Source organism: Prosopis cineraria, unplaced genomic scaffold, assembly GCF_029017545.1.
Source record: "Prosopis cineraria cultivar Desert tree isolate PC_DT_omini unplaced genomic scaffold, ASM2901754v1 PC13, whole genome shotgun sequence".
Lineage (NCBI taxonomy): Eukaryota > Viridiplantae > Streptophyta > Magnoliopsida > Fabales > Fabaceae > Prosopis > Prosopis cineraria.
Genome location: NW_026555344.1, coordinates 10,443,854 through 10,459,126, shown reverse-complemented (window position 1 = coordinate 10,459,126; position 15,273 = coordinate 10,443,854). Strand labels below are relative to the sequence as shown.

General features: G+C 30.1%; 2 protein-coding genes across 4 annotated transcripts; one reads left to right on the top strand and one right to left on the bottom strand.

Annotated features, from left to right (window-relative positions):
- Nucleotides 1-7,016: 7,016 nt before the first annotated feature.
- On the top strand, nt 7,017-10,364 carry LOC129289883 (receptor-like protein 7). The gene has a single exon (XM_054926643.1). It carries the CDS (start codon nt 7,017-7,019, stop codon nt 10,362-10,364), a length of 3,348 nt encoding a protein of 1,115 aa, XP_054782618.1.
- A 1,073-nt stretch (nt 10,365-11,437) lies between these two features.
- LOC129291460 (uncharacterized) lies at nt 11,438-15,266 on the bottom strand. Of its 3 annotated transcripts, none has more exons than XM_054928815.1 (5): nt 15,132-15,266; nt 13,569-14,089; nt 12,843-13,247; nt 12,470-12,672; nt 11,438-11,953 (listed from the first exon to the last, which is right to left on the bottom strand). In XM_054928815.1, exons 2-5 carry the CDS (start codon nt 14,005-14,007, stop codon nt 11,711-11,713), a joined length of 1,290 nt encoding a protein of 429 aa, XP_054784790.1. In that variant the 5' UTR covers nt 14,008-14,089; nt 15,132-15,266; the 3' UTR covers nt 11,438-11,710. The 3 variants fall into 3 exon arrangements, with proteins under 3 accessions (XP_054784790.1, XP_054784788.1, XP_054784789.1); XM_054928813.1 differs by lacking the exon at nt 15,132-15,266 and adding an exon at nt 14,564-15,120; XM_054928814.1 differs by lacking the exon at nt 15,132-15,266 and adding an exon at nt 14,864-15,120.
- Between the last annotated feature and the right edge of the window lie 7 nt (nt 15,267-15,273).

Here is a 15,273-nt window from a genome sequence, read left to right as displayed (position 1 = left end):
TTATACAACTTAAAAATTTACTTTTAAATTATGTGAAGATTTGTAAATAATAATGTCTGAATTATAATATATAAGCTTATTAATATTTTAATAAGATATTATCAAAATAAATATAATATTTCTTGTCAAAATGGTAAATAATCAAACTAGCCAGTTAACATGGTATTTTACTCTTTTACAAGGAAAAGAAAGAGCATTTGCCTCTTGATATTTATTTATAATTTTGGAAAATTAATTAGCATTAATTTTTATAGGGTACTTATTTGTAACTTTTTTAGTTTTTTTCTATAATTTCTAAAGCCTCTATATGTAATTTTTTTATTAACTAACGGTCAAAGTTAATATTTATTATCAATAAAGGTGATATTACCACCATTTTTAAAAGTTAAAAGGAAATATTATGCCAAAAATAAGTTTAAATTTTTAAATACTCTTCAACATATAGTTTAAGGGTAAAATTCTTTAATAAAAAAATAAAATTATAGAAAAAAAGAGAATATTCAATAATTTGTTAACAAAACAATTTTAATTGTCTCGTCCACTTCATCATGGTATGCTGATTTTAAATTGGTCAGCCCAGTTAATCCATATTTTTATATTATCTTGATTTCCATACCATGTTGACTTTAACCCTGACTGTATCTTCATATTAACCTATTTGTACAAGTGAGGTGGAGAGTTTTGCACAAACCTTGTGAACCACTAGCAATGCAAAAATGAAGTACTTTATCATCTTAAGAAAATTACAATACTCTTCACAAACTGCACCAAGTTTATGAAATTATATTTATGCTTAGGTAATTAATTTCTATTGAAGTTAAATCTTTTGAATTTGTCAATGTTGTAGCTAAATTTTGAACCCATGGCTTGCAAGTAATCGTGGTGATTATGTGATAGAAAAATTAATTGGGTTTGACAATGTTTGAATATAACCTAATCAGATAATCATATAAAAAAATAAGACTAAAATGCAAAAAATCTTCTTAAATTTTGAGACAATTGTATATAATCCCCCTCACATTTAAAAGTTTAAAATTAACTCCCCTAACTTTTAATTTTATTTTTTAAAACCACCTATTATTAATTATGTTATTTTTTTATAAGGATTAAAATGTCATTCAACTAAAAAAATGTTATTAAACAAAAATATTATATTGTATAGCCATTTATAATAAATTTTTTATATTTTTTAAATTGTCGAGGCACTGATAACAAAAAATATATATTATTATCACTGTATAAAATTTTAAATATTTTAGCCATATGCATTACATTAATCTACATGAAAAATAAATAAAATTTATCTTTTAAAATAATAAAATTATGCACCATTGACAACAAAAAAATATGGATAAAACTAATTGAACATAAATATTTAAAATTTTATACAGTAATAATAACTTTTTTTTTGTTACCAATGACCTCAACTATTCAAAAAATATAAGAAATTTATTATAAATAGTTATACAATATAATATTTCTGTTTAATGATATTTTTTATTTGAATAAAATTTTAACCTTCATAAAAAAACATAATTAACAATAGGGGGTTTTTTAAAATAAAATTAAAGGTTAGGGGAGTTAATTTTAAACTTTTAAAGATGAGAGAAGATTATATGCAACTATTTCAAAGTTCAAGAAAATTTTATGTAATTTAGCCAAAAAACAAGGATAATGAATAATTGTTTGGGATGCTGTTCAACAATTATTTTTTATATATAATTAGATTATGATTTTGTTTGCTTATATATGAATATTTCGCTCCAGTTTTGATTTATGAATATTTATTATGATTAAAAACTAATTAATTTTGGTAATGTTCAAACTTAACCTAATCAGATAATCATATAAAAAATAAAAAAAAAACAATGATAATCATTAGGAGAAGGATGGAGAGAACGAATAGTCGTTTGGGATGTTGTTCAATAATTATTTTTTTACATATAATTATATTGTGATTTGTTTTGGTTGATATATGAATATTCCGCTCCTATTTTTATTTATGAATATATATTATGATTTTTTAGTTGATATTGATTGTTAAATATGGCCTAGAAAATAATTAATAATCCTCATAAAACTCTTTCGATTTTTTCCATGGAAAATATTTTTTTTGAAGAAGAATATCATTAAAGGAGCTTTACAGAGACTTTTTTTTTTTTTTCCTGGCTTGAAAAGAAGAAGTAAACCCAACTGACTATAAATTCTGGTTAAAAAAAAAAAAACAAAGCGGTAAATAAATGAAATTACTATAGAAAGCAAGTAAATGATTCAAAAAGGATAATGAGATTTTTAATCTTTTAAATTTGTCTCTATTATTAATTGAATCTCTCAAGTTTAATTTTATCGATTTAGTTTTTTAAATTTGTCTCATTTATTAATTTGATTCTTATTATTTAAAAAGAAAATAATACTATTAAAATTTGTCAACATGAACAACAAAATATTAATGGGAATCATGCAAATTAGTAAAAAAAAAGTGTAATTATTTATATAAAAATATTTATATTTTGGAACAAGATTTCCTGAAACAAAATGCTTATATTTTAAAATTGAGTGAGTATATAGATAAAAAGTAAACTAATTTGAAAGTTAATCTATTCTTATTTAGTTACATAGATATATATATAAAGTCATTAACATGCTTTTGCACATTAGATTTATTTAAAAGTCAATTTGTGTTTGAAAAATTTAAAGGATTAATATGATAATTTAAAAAATATATAAGAATTATATCAACAACTGAGGCAAATTTAAAGGCTAAAATTATAATGTTGATTTTTTTTTTCCGTAAGTTTGTGTGTGTGTGTGTTCGTTTTAATTAATTAATTATCAGTTTTGTGGAATGTTAATTCTCGTAGGAATTTTTGGTATATATTTATCAAGCATTGATTCTCACACGGAATTTCTTGACTATATGGTTGTTCCTTTTAACTGCATGAGCCTCTAACAATGATACTACTTCTCTAGTTTTATTTATAAAGTATAAAAAGAAGATGAATTTTAATTTTTGATTAAAATATACATTTAATCTTTTAATTTTATACAATATTTTATTTTTAATTTTTTAACTTTACAAAGTGTCTTTTTAATTCTTTAATTCTAATAATGTTAGTTTTATCCCAACAAATTTTTATATTGAACTTTCAAATATTGACCAAATATTTTAAAATATTGATATATTAAATTTAACTTTTTTCACAATAATGATAATTGACATAAAAAAATAATCATTTAAAATTAATGATAATAAGGTTAAAAGATTAAAAAAATACTTTATAAAATTAAATAATTAAATTAAAACTTTATATAAAGTTAAATGACTAAAAGTATACTTTAGCATTAATTTTATTTAGAAACTTTTGCATATATAACTCATATTATAAGACCAACCTAAGTAAACAATCCAACATTTACTCTCCCCATTAAAAAATGTAAAAATATTTTTTAAAAGGTTGGATGTTAAAAACTATAAGGCATTTTGAGTCTTTTAAAATATAATTATTACATTTTTTAAAAAAAAAGTGCCATTATTGAATATATTACTTTATATTTTTAAGGTAAAATAATTTATTAAATTGGGATAAATATAAAAAGATATGATTAGTTTAAAGATAAGTAACTATTTATTCGAGGGTAAAATTTAATTAAAAATACCTAATATTTTTTAACAGAAGGAGTATTATATTTTGTATCATGGCCCATTTATTATATTTGTCAATGATATATCATTATATATTAATAATAAACTCTTGTAAATTTTTAAATTTGTAATGATAAACTTCTTATATATCATCGATAAATCCTTTATATATTAATGTAGATTGGCCATATATACTTTCAAATTTTCAAAAATTTGGTTCATATCTTTTATACACAAGATGTTTTTTTAGCTAATCGGCCTTATCCTCTATTTATAGTATACTTCACAATTTTTGATATTTATCTTTACTTTTTATTCTTATTAAATGCTTTGTCCTTATTAGAAGATAAAGGTAAAAACTTATTAATTTTTAAAACATAGTTAATGAGATATAAAATTTTTCTTAATTTTGTTGAAATATAATAAAAGTTATTTATAAATAGGATCACAGAGAGTAAATGATATTAGGTTATGACATACTTTTTTGGCTTAAAATTTATTTTCCCTGTTTCTTTATAAAATGATCAAATAATGTTCAATTAACGTTATTTTCAAACATAAACGTTGAACTAAAAGTATGGTATGAAGAAAAAAAAAATCATCTGAATGATGTTTAAGAAATTTGAAAGATCAACATTCAAAGTCATTTCGAAACAGAAGAAAGCAGACAAATTCAATTTCGTTGGAATCAAAATTCAAGTTCCTTGGAAAAAAAGAATCAAAATTCAACAAAAATTAGAATAGTCGTAATTTGTTAACAAAACAATTTTGATTGTGTCGTTCATGATGTAATTTCGAAGCGCTTTGTGGGACCTTTTTTTTTTTTTTTCCCCTTCCTATTTTTCGGTCATCGCTTTGTGAGACTTTAACTGAACAATATTTGACTTTCAAGGAGGCTTATAATTGTATATGGCAAGAAGAATTTTGAGAGGATAATAATAAAATTTTTTTAAATTATATAAATAATAATTTAATTTTTTAAAATATTATAATTCTATTGAAATTTTTAGAGATTTTTTTGTCATAAATTTTAAATTACAAATATTGTTTTACTCTTATTGATAAATCGTGATTTTTTGTTCAATTCTTGCAATTCTGTAAATGTAAATTGTAATTCTTTAAATAAAAATTATAAATAAGTTTTTTTATTTTGAGAACTTACATTTTAATAATAGAAGTTACATGTGACAATTTATAATTTCTTGTTCAACTCTTACAATTCACAAAATAAAAGTTGTTATTTATTAAACAAAAGTTATGATTGAAAATTATTTTTTAATAAAAAAATTACACTTAACATGTTATTATTTTTTATTTAATTCTTACAATTTACAGAATAAAAGTTATGATTTATCAAACAAAAATTATGATTGGAGCTTGTTATTTTTTAATAAGAATAAAATAATTTTTTTATTTTAAAATTTATTAATACAGAGATCTTTAAAAACTTTATTAAAATTATAACATTTTCAATGATTGAATTATTATTTATATAATTTAAAAGAATTTTATTATTTTTTTTTTAAGAATTTTTCCCTGGGTAAATATTAGAACAAGACAAGACGCGTGTCCCTTTAAATATATAACCTTTTTCTGTGAAATATAACCTATTTATCTGTCAAACTGATATTTAATACCATAATAAAGCGTTATCATTATTACTGTACATGTACAGTAAAAAATTAGCTTTTGCACATATGGTTAAAATTAAATATGCAAGAAGTTAACAAATCAAAGAGGATGGCGAGGGTGTTATCTTTTTTTTTTTTTTTTACTATATTGTTTTTATTTTGATGAGTTTGCTTTTAAAAAAAATGAAAAAATATGGTTGAAACTTTTTTGTTGATTTTTCTTTTTTTTTTCCTCTTACATTTTTTCCTATTAAAATGTTATAATCTTATCTGTATAGATTTTTAAAATCAAACATAAAATCTCTCCTTCCTTCCTCCTATTTTTCTCAAACTAAGTAAAAGATTAATGCCTTCATAGCGTTATATGTGATCTAACATCTTTTATTATCTAAATGACATCATTTGGGTAACTCTTTCTCTGGTTTTTTTTTTTTTTATGGTTTTTCCATTTTATAAAATCTTATATGATAATGGTTTGGAGCATGTGAGATCAGAGGCAATCAACCAAATGCGATAGTGTCAGAACTCACATTAATAAGATATAAACTCTATTTTCTTGAACATCTAAAAATTTTTAATATTCCAAATTACTTGTTGAAATTTATATTGTTCCATTTTATTTTTTCAAAATTGAAAACTTTTAGCTAGAGCTTTTTCCATTTATTAAAAGAGAGACCTATTTCTTTAGTCTATGTATTCTCTTATATCATATTAGAATCTACAAAGTTATTATGTAATTGCATTTGCAGATGTTATAATCATCCTAAAATAATAACATAATATGTAATAAGTAACTAATACTAAATAAATAGAAAAATAACATGGGTTGAAGATTCTACTTAACAAATTAAAACAGTCATTATACTTATTTACAATGCATTAATGTTTCCAAAATTATGATGTTTATATCATGTAAAATGAAATCTTTCCCATGCATCGCATGGGACAAATTCTAGTCACATATTATTGTAAAAGAATACAAGTTTAGAATTTATTTGGTACATTAATCATTGTTTCCACATTATAATCTAGATCTAAGTATTATTTTGTCCATATATATATATATATAACTCTCTCAACATGATTTTAAATCCAATATTTGAGATAGCAACCAACTTAAGTCATCCTATAACAGTAGTTAGCAGTGGACTTACAATAAGAATATTGATATATTAATATATTATAGTAAAATTATGTACCTTTATTTTCAATTCAAAATTTAGAATTGAACATTCGAAGCATATACCGAACACGGTCATCATTGGCTGAGCTCATGAGCTTGTCAAATACCAGCGCAACTTCACATAAGGTTCACACACACACACACACACAAGGGTTTTTTCTTTTTCTTGTTCAAAGCGTGTGTCTCACTTCATAGACGTGTAATCTTTGGTTCTTTTGCATTATCTTCTAGTCCCAATTTTCCATGTTCAAATTCTGAGTTTTAGAGCATGAACGATCTTCAGTCCTCTCGTAAAATTCAAGGTTTTTCAGTTTTTCTTACATCCGTTATGAAATTCCAAAATGATGAAAACCATAAGGTCTTAATAGTATTAAGAAAAAGACCACAAGGTTTTGACTTGGAAAGTAACCTACACATCAACAGAAGCCTTAGATTCAGTCAAATCTAAAGCCATTTACTATGTATAAAAGGACTTCGTCCATAAAGGCAAAATCCCATCTTCATGTTCCTTACTTTCATCACTTGTAGAGGTGTCTCTTATTATATTTAATTATATGCAATGAGGTCTATCCTAATCTTATGGCTTTTCTTGATACCCTTCTGCTTCATAAACCTGAGCATCAATGTCTTTGTTGTGTACTCTAGCCATTGTCTTAGCCATCAAAAATCTGCTTTGCTTCGTCTGAGAAGCAACCTCATATTCAACCCTTCCCGGTCGAAAAAATTGGTTCACTGGAACCAAAGTCATGACTGTTGTCAATGGAATGGAGTGACATGTGATAAGGGACAAGTTATAGCTCTTGATCTACGTGAAGAATCCATCTCTGGTGAACTTGACAGTTCAAGCAGCCTCTTCAACCTGCAATTTCTGCAAAATCTGAACTTGGCTTATAATGAGTTTCATTCTGTATTTCCTTCAGAGTTTCAAAAGTTGAAAAACTTGAGGTATCTGAATTTGTCAAATGCTGGCTTTAAGGGTCAGATTCCAATTGAGATTTCTTATCTAACAAAGCTCATTTCTCTTGATTTGTCTACCTCACTTCAAACTCTGAAACTTGAGGAGCCAAATGTCACAATGCTGTTAAAGAATTTCACAGAAATCAAAGCGCTATATCTTGATGGCATAAAGATCTTTGCTACAGGGAAGGAGTGGAGCCAAGCAGTATCTGCATTGCAAAATCTTCAAATTTTGAGTATGTCTTCTTGTAATCTCTTTGGCCCTATTGATTCTTCACTTGCAAAGCTTCAGTCTCTCTCAGTACTTCAGCTGAGCAACAACAATATGGCAAGCTCTGTGCCCAAGGCCTTTGTGGGCTTGACCAACTTAACTACCTTGCAACTTAGAAATTGCAACTTGAGTGGAGATTTTCCAAAGCAGATCTTCCAAATGCCAAACTTGCAGGTCCTTGATGTGTCAGATAATCGGGATCTTCAGGGTTCATTACCAAACTTCCAACATCACGAATTTCTCCAAAGCTTGAACCTTAGCCACACAAAGTTCTCCGGGCAGCTACCAGGTTCTATTCAAAATTTGAGGAAGCTGTCTGCATTAGCCATATCAAACACCAAATTCAATGGAACACTTCCTTGTTCAATCTCCAAATTGACCTCACTTGCTTATCTAGACTTGTCATTCAACAATTTCACTGGCTCCCTTCCATCTTTCAATATGTCCAAGAGCCTCACATATCTATCCCTCTATCACAATGACTTGAGGGGTGAAGTTTCATCTGTTCATTTCACGGGCCTTGAAAATTTGGTCACCATTGATTTAGGCGGTAATTTACTCAATGGAAGAGTTCCATCATCTCTTTTCACACTTCCATCTTTGCATGAACTGATTCTCTCTAACAACAGATTTGAGGGTCTTTTGGATGAATTTCCAAATGCTTCTTCATCCCCATTAGAGATCCTTGATATCAGTGGGAATAATTTGCAAGGGCCTGTTCCTGTGTCAATCTTTCATCTCAAAAGACTCACTTTGCTCCAACTTTCTTCAAACAAGTTCAATGGAACTATACATTTGGATATGATGAGAAGCATGGAAAATTTGGCTACGCTAGATCTTGCTCACAACAATTTGTTGGTTGATACAACTTTGGTGAACAACCACAATCTGTCATCGTTCCCCAAATTGAACAATTTCATGTTGGCTTCTTGCAAGTTGAAAGAGTTTCCAAGTTTTCTCAGAAATCAATCCAATTTACTATACCTTGACTTATCCAGCAACCAAATTCAAGAAACAATCCCCAATTGGATTTGGAGGTTTGATTTCATGGTTTTTCTTAATCTTTCCAATAATTTTCTTACAGATTTTGAAGGACCTTTTCAGAATATCAGTTCTAATGTGTTTCTTCTTGATCTTCATTCCAACCAACTCAAAGGCCACCCTCCCATTTTTCCAAAAAATGTGATCTATTTGGATTACTCAAGCAATAGATTTAGCTCTATTGCCCCACCAGACATTGGCAATCGTCTCCCTTTCACATATTTTCTCTCTCTATCAAACAATAGTTTTCATGGAAAAATCCATGAATCCCTTTGTAATATGTCGGCTCTTCGTGTGCTTGATCTTTCTGAAAACAACTTCAGTGACACCATTCCTGTTTGTTTGACAAAAATGAGTAACACTCTTAGGGTGTTAAATTTAGCTGGAAACAACCTCAAAGGCCAAATTTCTAATACATTTTCAACTTTTTGTGCCCTTAGATTCCTTGATCTCAATGAAAACCTCTTAGGTGGTACAATCCCAAACTCTTTGGCTAATTGCCAAAAACTACAAGTCTTAAACCTTGGAAACAATCAATTGACTGATAGATATCCATGTTTCTTAGGGAACTTATCCACCTTGAGAGTCATGATTCTAAGGTCTAACAAATTTTTTGGGACTCTTGATTGTCCTAATAGCATTGGAAAGTGGGAGACACTTCAAATTGTTGACCTAGCCTCAAATAATTTTAGTGGTTCTCTACCTATAGCACTCCTGCAAAGTTGGAAAGCACTGACGATACCTGATGAAGATGAAAGTGGTTCAGAATTTGGCCAATTGTCTTTTGACATTTACGACAATGTTAATCATGTGGACTTCAAGAATGCACTATCAACTGTGAACAAAGATCTTGCACCAAAACTAGCTAGACTTATAGCAGTGGAGCCACCTTTTGTGATCAGCCACTTGTTCTCTGATATTGATGCCACTGATTTTGGCCGTCGAAGTTACCTTGATTCAGTGACAATTGTCATCAAAGGAAGACAATTGAAGTTGATTAAGATTCTTACCGCCTTCACTTCTTTGGATTTCTCATCCAACCATTTTGAAGGGCCAATACCAAAAGAGCTTATGAATTTCAAAGCACTTCATGCTCTTAACTTGTCACAAAATTCTTTTTCAGGTCATATCCCTTCATCTATTGGGAATTTGAAGTATCTTGAATCATTGGACTTGTCAATGAACTCCTTTAGGGGGAACATACCAACAGAGCTTGCAAGTCTATGTTTCCTTGAATTTTTGAATGTCTCTTACAATCATTTGATTGGCCAAATCCCAACAGGTACTCAAATTCAGTCATTTGAAGCAGATTCCTTCAAAGGCAATAAAGCCTTATGTGGACCTCCATTGACACAGAATTGCAGCTTGGGTGAGGTTCCAAGTTCTTCAACATCATCATCTAAAGAATCTGATTCAAATCATGGGATTTCCATTGATTGGAATTTTTTGAGTGCTGAATTGGGATTTACTTTTGGCCTTGGCATCATTATCCTTCCCCTTATTTTTTGTCAACAATGGAGGTTGCAATACTCCAAACATGCAGATCACATACTTTGGAAGACCATCCCTCAGCTTGATTTTGTATATGAACGCCGTGGAGGGAAAACTTACAGAAGTTTAAGGTGGAAACCTTTTTAATTTCTGCGAAACAAAGAAGAGCTTGGAGTTTCCTTTTCTGTAAAAAAAAAAAAAATACTAGCAGGAGATTAATAAAATCAATAAGAGGTGAAACACGGTTTTCTAATCATGTTGCTATTTAGTTTCTTTCTTTTTTTTTTTTCCCTCCCTATCAAGTTCTTGTTGTTAATCTTATTGAGCGCAGATGTTAATGTTGACACAGAGCAGTTCTTACTTTTCCTATTACTGTTCAAGGTTGGTTTGAATTTGCTTTTTCCCAAAAGTATCCACTTTAGCATAATGGTGTTCCATTAAAAAAGGAAAAAAGGAAAAAAAAAAAAAAGAACAAATTTAACGTAGAAATGAAAGATGACAAGTTTTAAAACTTGTACCAAATTTAGAGATCCTATTTCTTTTTTGGAGTTATTTATATTTCAAGCAGTTAGTTGATGCTCTTGTTTTAGATGCTTAAATGGATAAAAAATATCACGAATACATCAATGCCAATGTGAATATAAAAAATTATAAAAGTCACACTATTCATAACTCGTGTGATTCACGAGTATTGCTATTTTTCTTTGACACAAAAGAGTCATCAATCATCTAAAGCATTGTTTCCATTGAATCAAATTAGAAAAATAAAAAAAAATGCCATGATATTGTATTTAATTGCCGCAATCCTACCTCTTGAGGGTCTGTTTAGGGAAAAATATTTGCGCTTCAAGCGTAGTTTCGAAACAAGATAAAGTGCTTGAAAATAATGTAAATAATATAATAATACAACTACTCTTAACTTCTAAATAATAACTGTAGAGCTAAACTCTACAGTTATTATTTCATACAACCATATTTACTTTTTAATTATATTTGTGCAACTCGGATCCAACTTTAAATTGAAAACTAGAGGCACACTTTTGAAATTCCAATTCAAAACTTCTTTTAATTTTTTTTAAAATATACAAAGTGCAATGAGGCAAATACTTGATTAGTTTGATTATGTTAATTGCTAAAACAACTTGCCAGCCAAGGAGAGTATAAAATACAATGGATTTTTTAAACTGAGGCAAGTATTTAAAATACCATAACACAATAGATTCAAAAAGAAAAAGCTATGTATCACCAAGGGTTGAACAAAACAACCTAGGAAAGAACCCTCTGAAGCAATTTTTTGACATGTTTGTGGATTTCACATAGGATAAAACAGAAAGTCCTTCAACATTTTTTCATTGTTATCCGTTCGCACAACTCCAAATTTGCCTGTCTAGTCCCTAAAATTAGGCAATTTGCAATTGTGCAGCATAAAAAAGTAACTAGACATGATGCTTCAAAGCAGCTGTTTATCTTACAAATTACAAGTGATGATAATATTAGCAAGGGAAGAGGATAGGACTGGGGTCTCTTTCTAGCCTACTATTTGACAAGTCTAGTTTTTTAATCTTTTCTTCGCACCAAATCAACTGTTCTTTAGTTATCCTTGTCATTCTGAGAACCCTTGATATGATTTTGACGTCAATAAGGCCTAGAAATAATTGTATGTCCTCAGGCTTTTGTGGCCAAGAATTCTTTTTCCAACTCTTCTTTCTGGTCAGTTCTTTCAGCTTCACTGCTTTCTGCATTTAGAAGAAAAATTAACACTAGGCATATTTCCTTAGTCACATAATTGATCATCCATGATCAGATTCCTGAGTACACATTTTGAACCAGACTTCAGAAGTGAAAATAGTTACACTTGCATGGAATTAATGGATGATATGATGTAATGAGCTAAGAACACAATGCCATATTCAAGCACTTGAAAAAAAAAAATAACTGCCTATAACAAATATTGCAATTGAATGGACAGATGGCAAAGCTCATATTATACTTTAAATGCTTCAAAGGTTAATCAAATAACAAAACTTGGGTATAGTTCTTTAGAGGTCAGGTGTTTACAATTAGATTTTCCGATAAAAATATGATATGCAGAGGATTGGTTTTTTAAATATTGAATCATGAGTGTTGAGAAGTAGAAGACATAATTTGTCATGTTTTCCTGGGGGAATATGATCACGTACACCTAAAAACTATACCTAATTCATGTTCATATAATGCAAACTTGGATTTGGAGGTAAAGCATCTGATTTTACCTTTTCAAGATTAGATTGGACTAGTTGCAGAGGAGTTGCAAGCTGGTTCTGATTTCCAAACAGGCTGATAACACCAGTTGGCTTTTTCTTGTCTCTTTTCAGGAACACGTAGAATGTAAGGATAGAGTGTTCAATTATCCTGACAAGATCAGGAGCAAGAACTCTCATGTCTGAATCTTCTTCTGCTGACTGTTGATCAGAACCTGAACACATTGATTCAAAGAATTGAGTACTTGGACACAAACATCAGAGACAGACTCGTCTTGAACATTTAGAAGCAAAACAATGAAACTAACTTTTCCTAGAAATATTTATAAATGCAGCTATATCCATAGCACTAAAATTGAATGCAAATGATTCAAGGGAAACTCACCTTGTGCATTAGGAACCTGAAGCAATTTAGGCAAACTCTTCCTCATTCGAGCATAGATTTCTGCTCTCAGACCCTGTTCAAATGGTTCATTCTCAATAAACCTTTGTAATAGAACCTGGAACTGTTGAAACTCCTGAGCACTGTGGTTGTAACATGAAGGATTTTCAGGTTGCCAAGATATCTTCTGGCTCAATTGAGTGTATTGACAATGAAGTGATTCCCAAGTCAAGCAAATCTGACCAACATATGCTGTTTCAATATCCATGCAGGGATCATTTTCAGGCTTTTGAAGATGCTCAGTATCATCATCAGCTTCTTCAAATTTCTTCAAGGAAAGACATCGAAGGGGTGAGTGCAGCTTCTTTGATGCAGATCTTGGTGATGGAGTAGAAAGGTAATGGGAACCTGTAATAGTGATACAGAGGCACCACAAAGTGTATACAGTTAACACGAAAACAGAAGTATCCGAGTTACTGTCTCCAAATAATAAGCTTTACAGCTAACTAGCAATCAGAAATAATTCTACCTTCCTGCTTCAAGAATGGCAAGACATGGAACAACTTTTCATTACATGAAATTTGAGCATGGCCTCATGCATGATAACTTGTATGACACAGAAAAGACAGCCCAAGACTAATCAAACCCAAATCAAAGTAGATCTTCCCAAACATTAGGTAGTATTTGAAAATGCTTATGCGAAAATAAGAATAATAGGTCACAATATACCGTTGCCAACTTCATTAAGCTGTAGTGTGCTCATCCGATCAAAAAACAGCATTCTTTCACAGTATTTTTCGAACACAGCATCAAAACCTCGCCACCATCGCTGACCTTCTGCTTCTAAATCCCTCCATTCGGTAGAGCTTGATTCTCCTTCCTCTTCCTCATCCTCCTCTTCCTCTAGACACGGTTCTTCCTCAGGAATCAAAACCATGAAACTGTTTCTTCTAAGTTCTTTCAGCCTCCTCTTTACCTCATTTGTAATGAAATCATCGTCATCATCCTCTGCTTCAGCAACAAGATCTGCATTTGCTGATTTACCTTGATCATTACCACCATCGTCAGGCTTTGGTTCATCAGGTTCTGACACTGGCTTGTCCGCCACATCCTTTTCTCCATTTGCTTTCTGAGCTTTCTTTGTCTTCTTGACTTTGAAAAAATCCATGCTTTACCAACCTTTTCTTCTAAAAACAGTTTTTTTCTCTAAACCAACCTTACAAGTGCGGGCCTTTCTTTTAGATCAAAACCTGCAATGACGTCAAAATCGAATGGGTAAATAAATAGACTAAAATTATTATGTACACCAAATGCCCCATTTTGACACAAATTCTGCATCTGCCGTGGAAAATGTGTGTGTATCTTGAACAAGATGTTTAACAACAAAGCCAGAAGGAGCCCAAGAGTTTAACTCATTTAAGTTGTCATGTCAAAAATCTGATAAGAAACTTTCGGATGTTTAATTCCACCAATAAAAGAAATTACTAATCTATTACACCAACAAGCAAAAATTGTTGGGAAAATGACATTCCTTCTATATATAATTGTTCGTTTTTTTATATTTTTTTGGGGGGGGGGGGGGGGAGGGGACACACACACACACACACAAGCACACAATCTACTTTTCAAATCCCTGAAGTGCGGTGATTAAAGGATTGGACTTTCAAGAATATTCCCGAAATTGCATCTTGAATCATGCTGAGAATCAGAAGATGAAGATATACCGTTGCAAAAATGGGTATAACGTTTATTATACTGCAAACTACCGATGACCTCTTGCAGATTCATCCTACATTGACTTGATTAAATCAAGTTCCTTTAGCAGCATGAAACAGGAAGCAACCAGAAAGATTGATCCTCTTGAAAAGAAGCAAGAAGCATCACATACTGCGATGCCTGCTTCGATACACTCTTCACGAACTTGTCAACATTTTCACCATCTCAAAGAGGAAACGACAGGGGAATAAATACACGAAGCAAAAAGCAAAAAGAAAAAGAAAAGATAATAAATGGTCCAAAAGTACATGCAGAAACGAAATGCCACATAAGACGAATGGCGCTGGAGGCAATGTGAAATGCGAAATCTCAACACAACAGGAGCTTGAGAATGCAGAATTGGCAAGAGAAACCCTAGATTAAGAGAGAGAGCTCAGTGAAGAAGTGTGAAGAGGAAGAGAGAAGAAAATGCAATAAATGAGAGCCCTTAAGCTCGCTAATTGCTTCTGTTGAGTATTGAATTTGAAATTAAAAACGGGCATTGTAAAACTGAAAGGTGAATTAAAAAAACGTTGCCTCATCGCGTTGGATTTTTCCCGTAATAGGAGCGCGAAAGCCTAGAAAGAGAGGGTGTCACGGTAGGAGACTGTGTTATCCTACAGAGAATATTGTCAGTGAGGCATTAAGAAAGCCGCGAAAAAGTGATTTTTGATTCCGG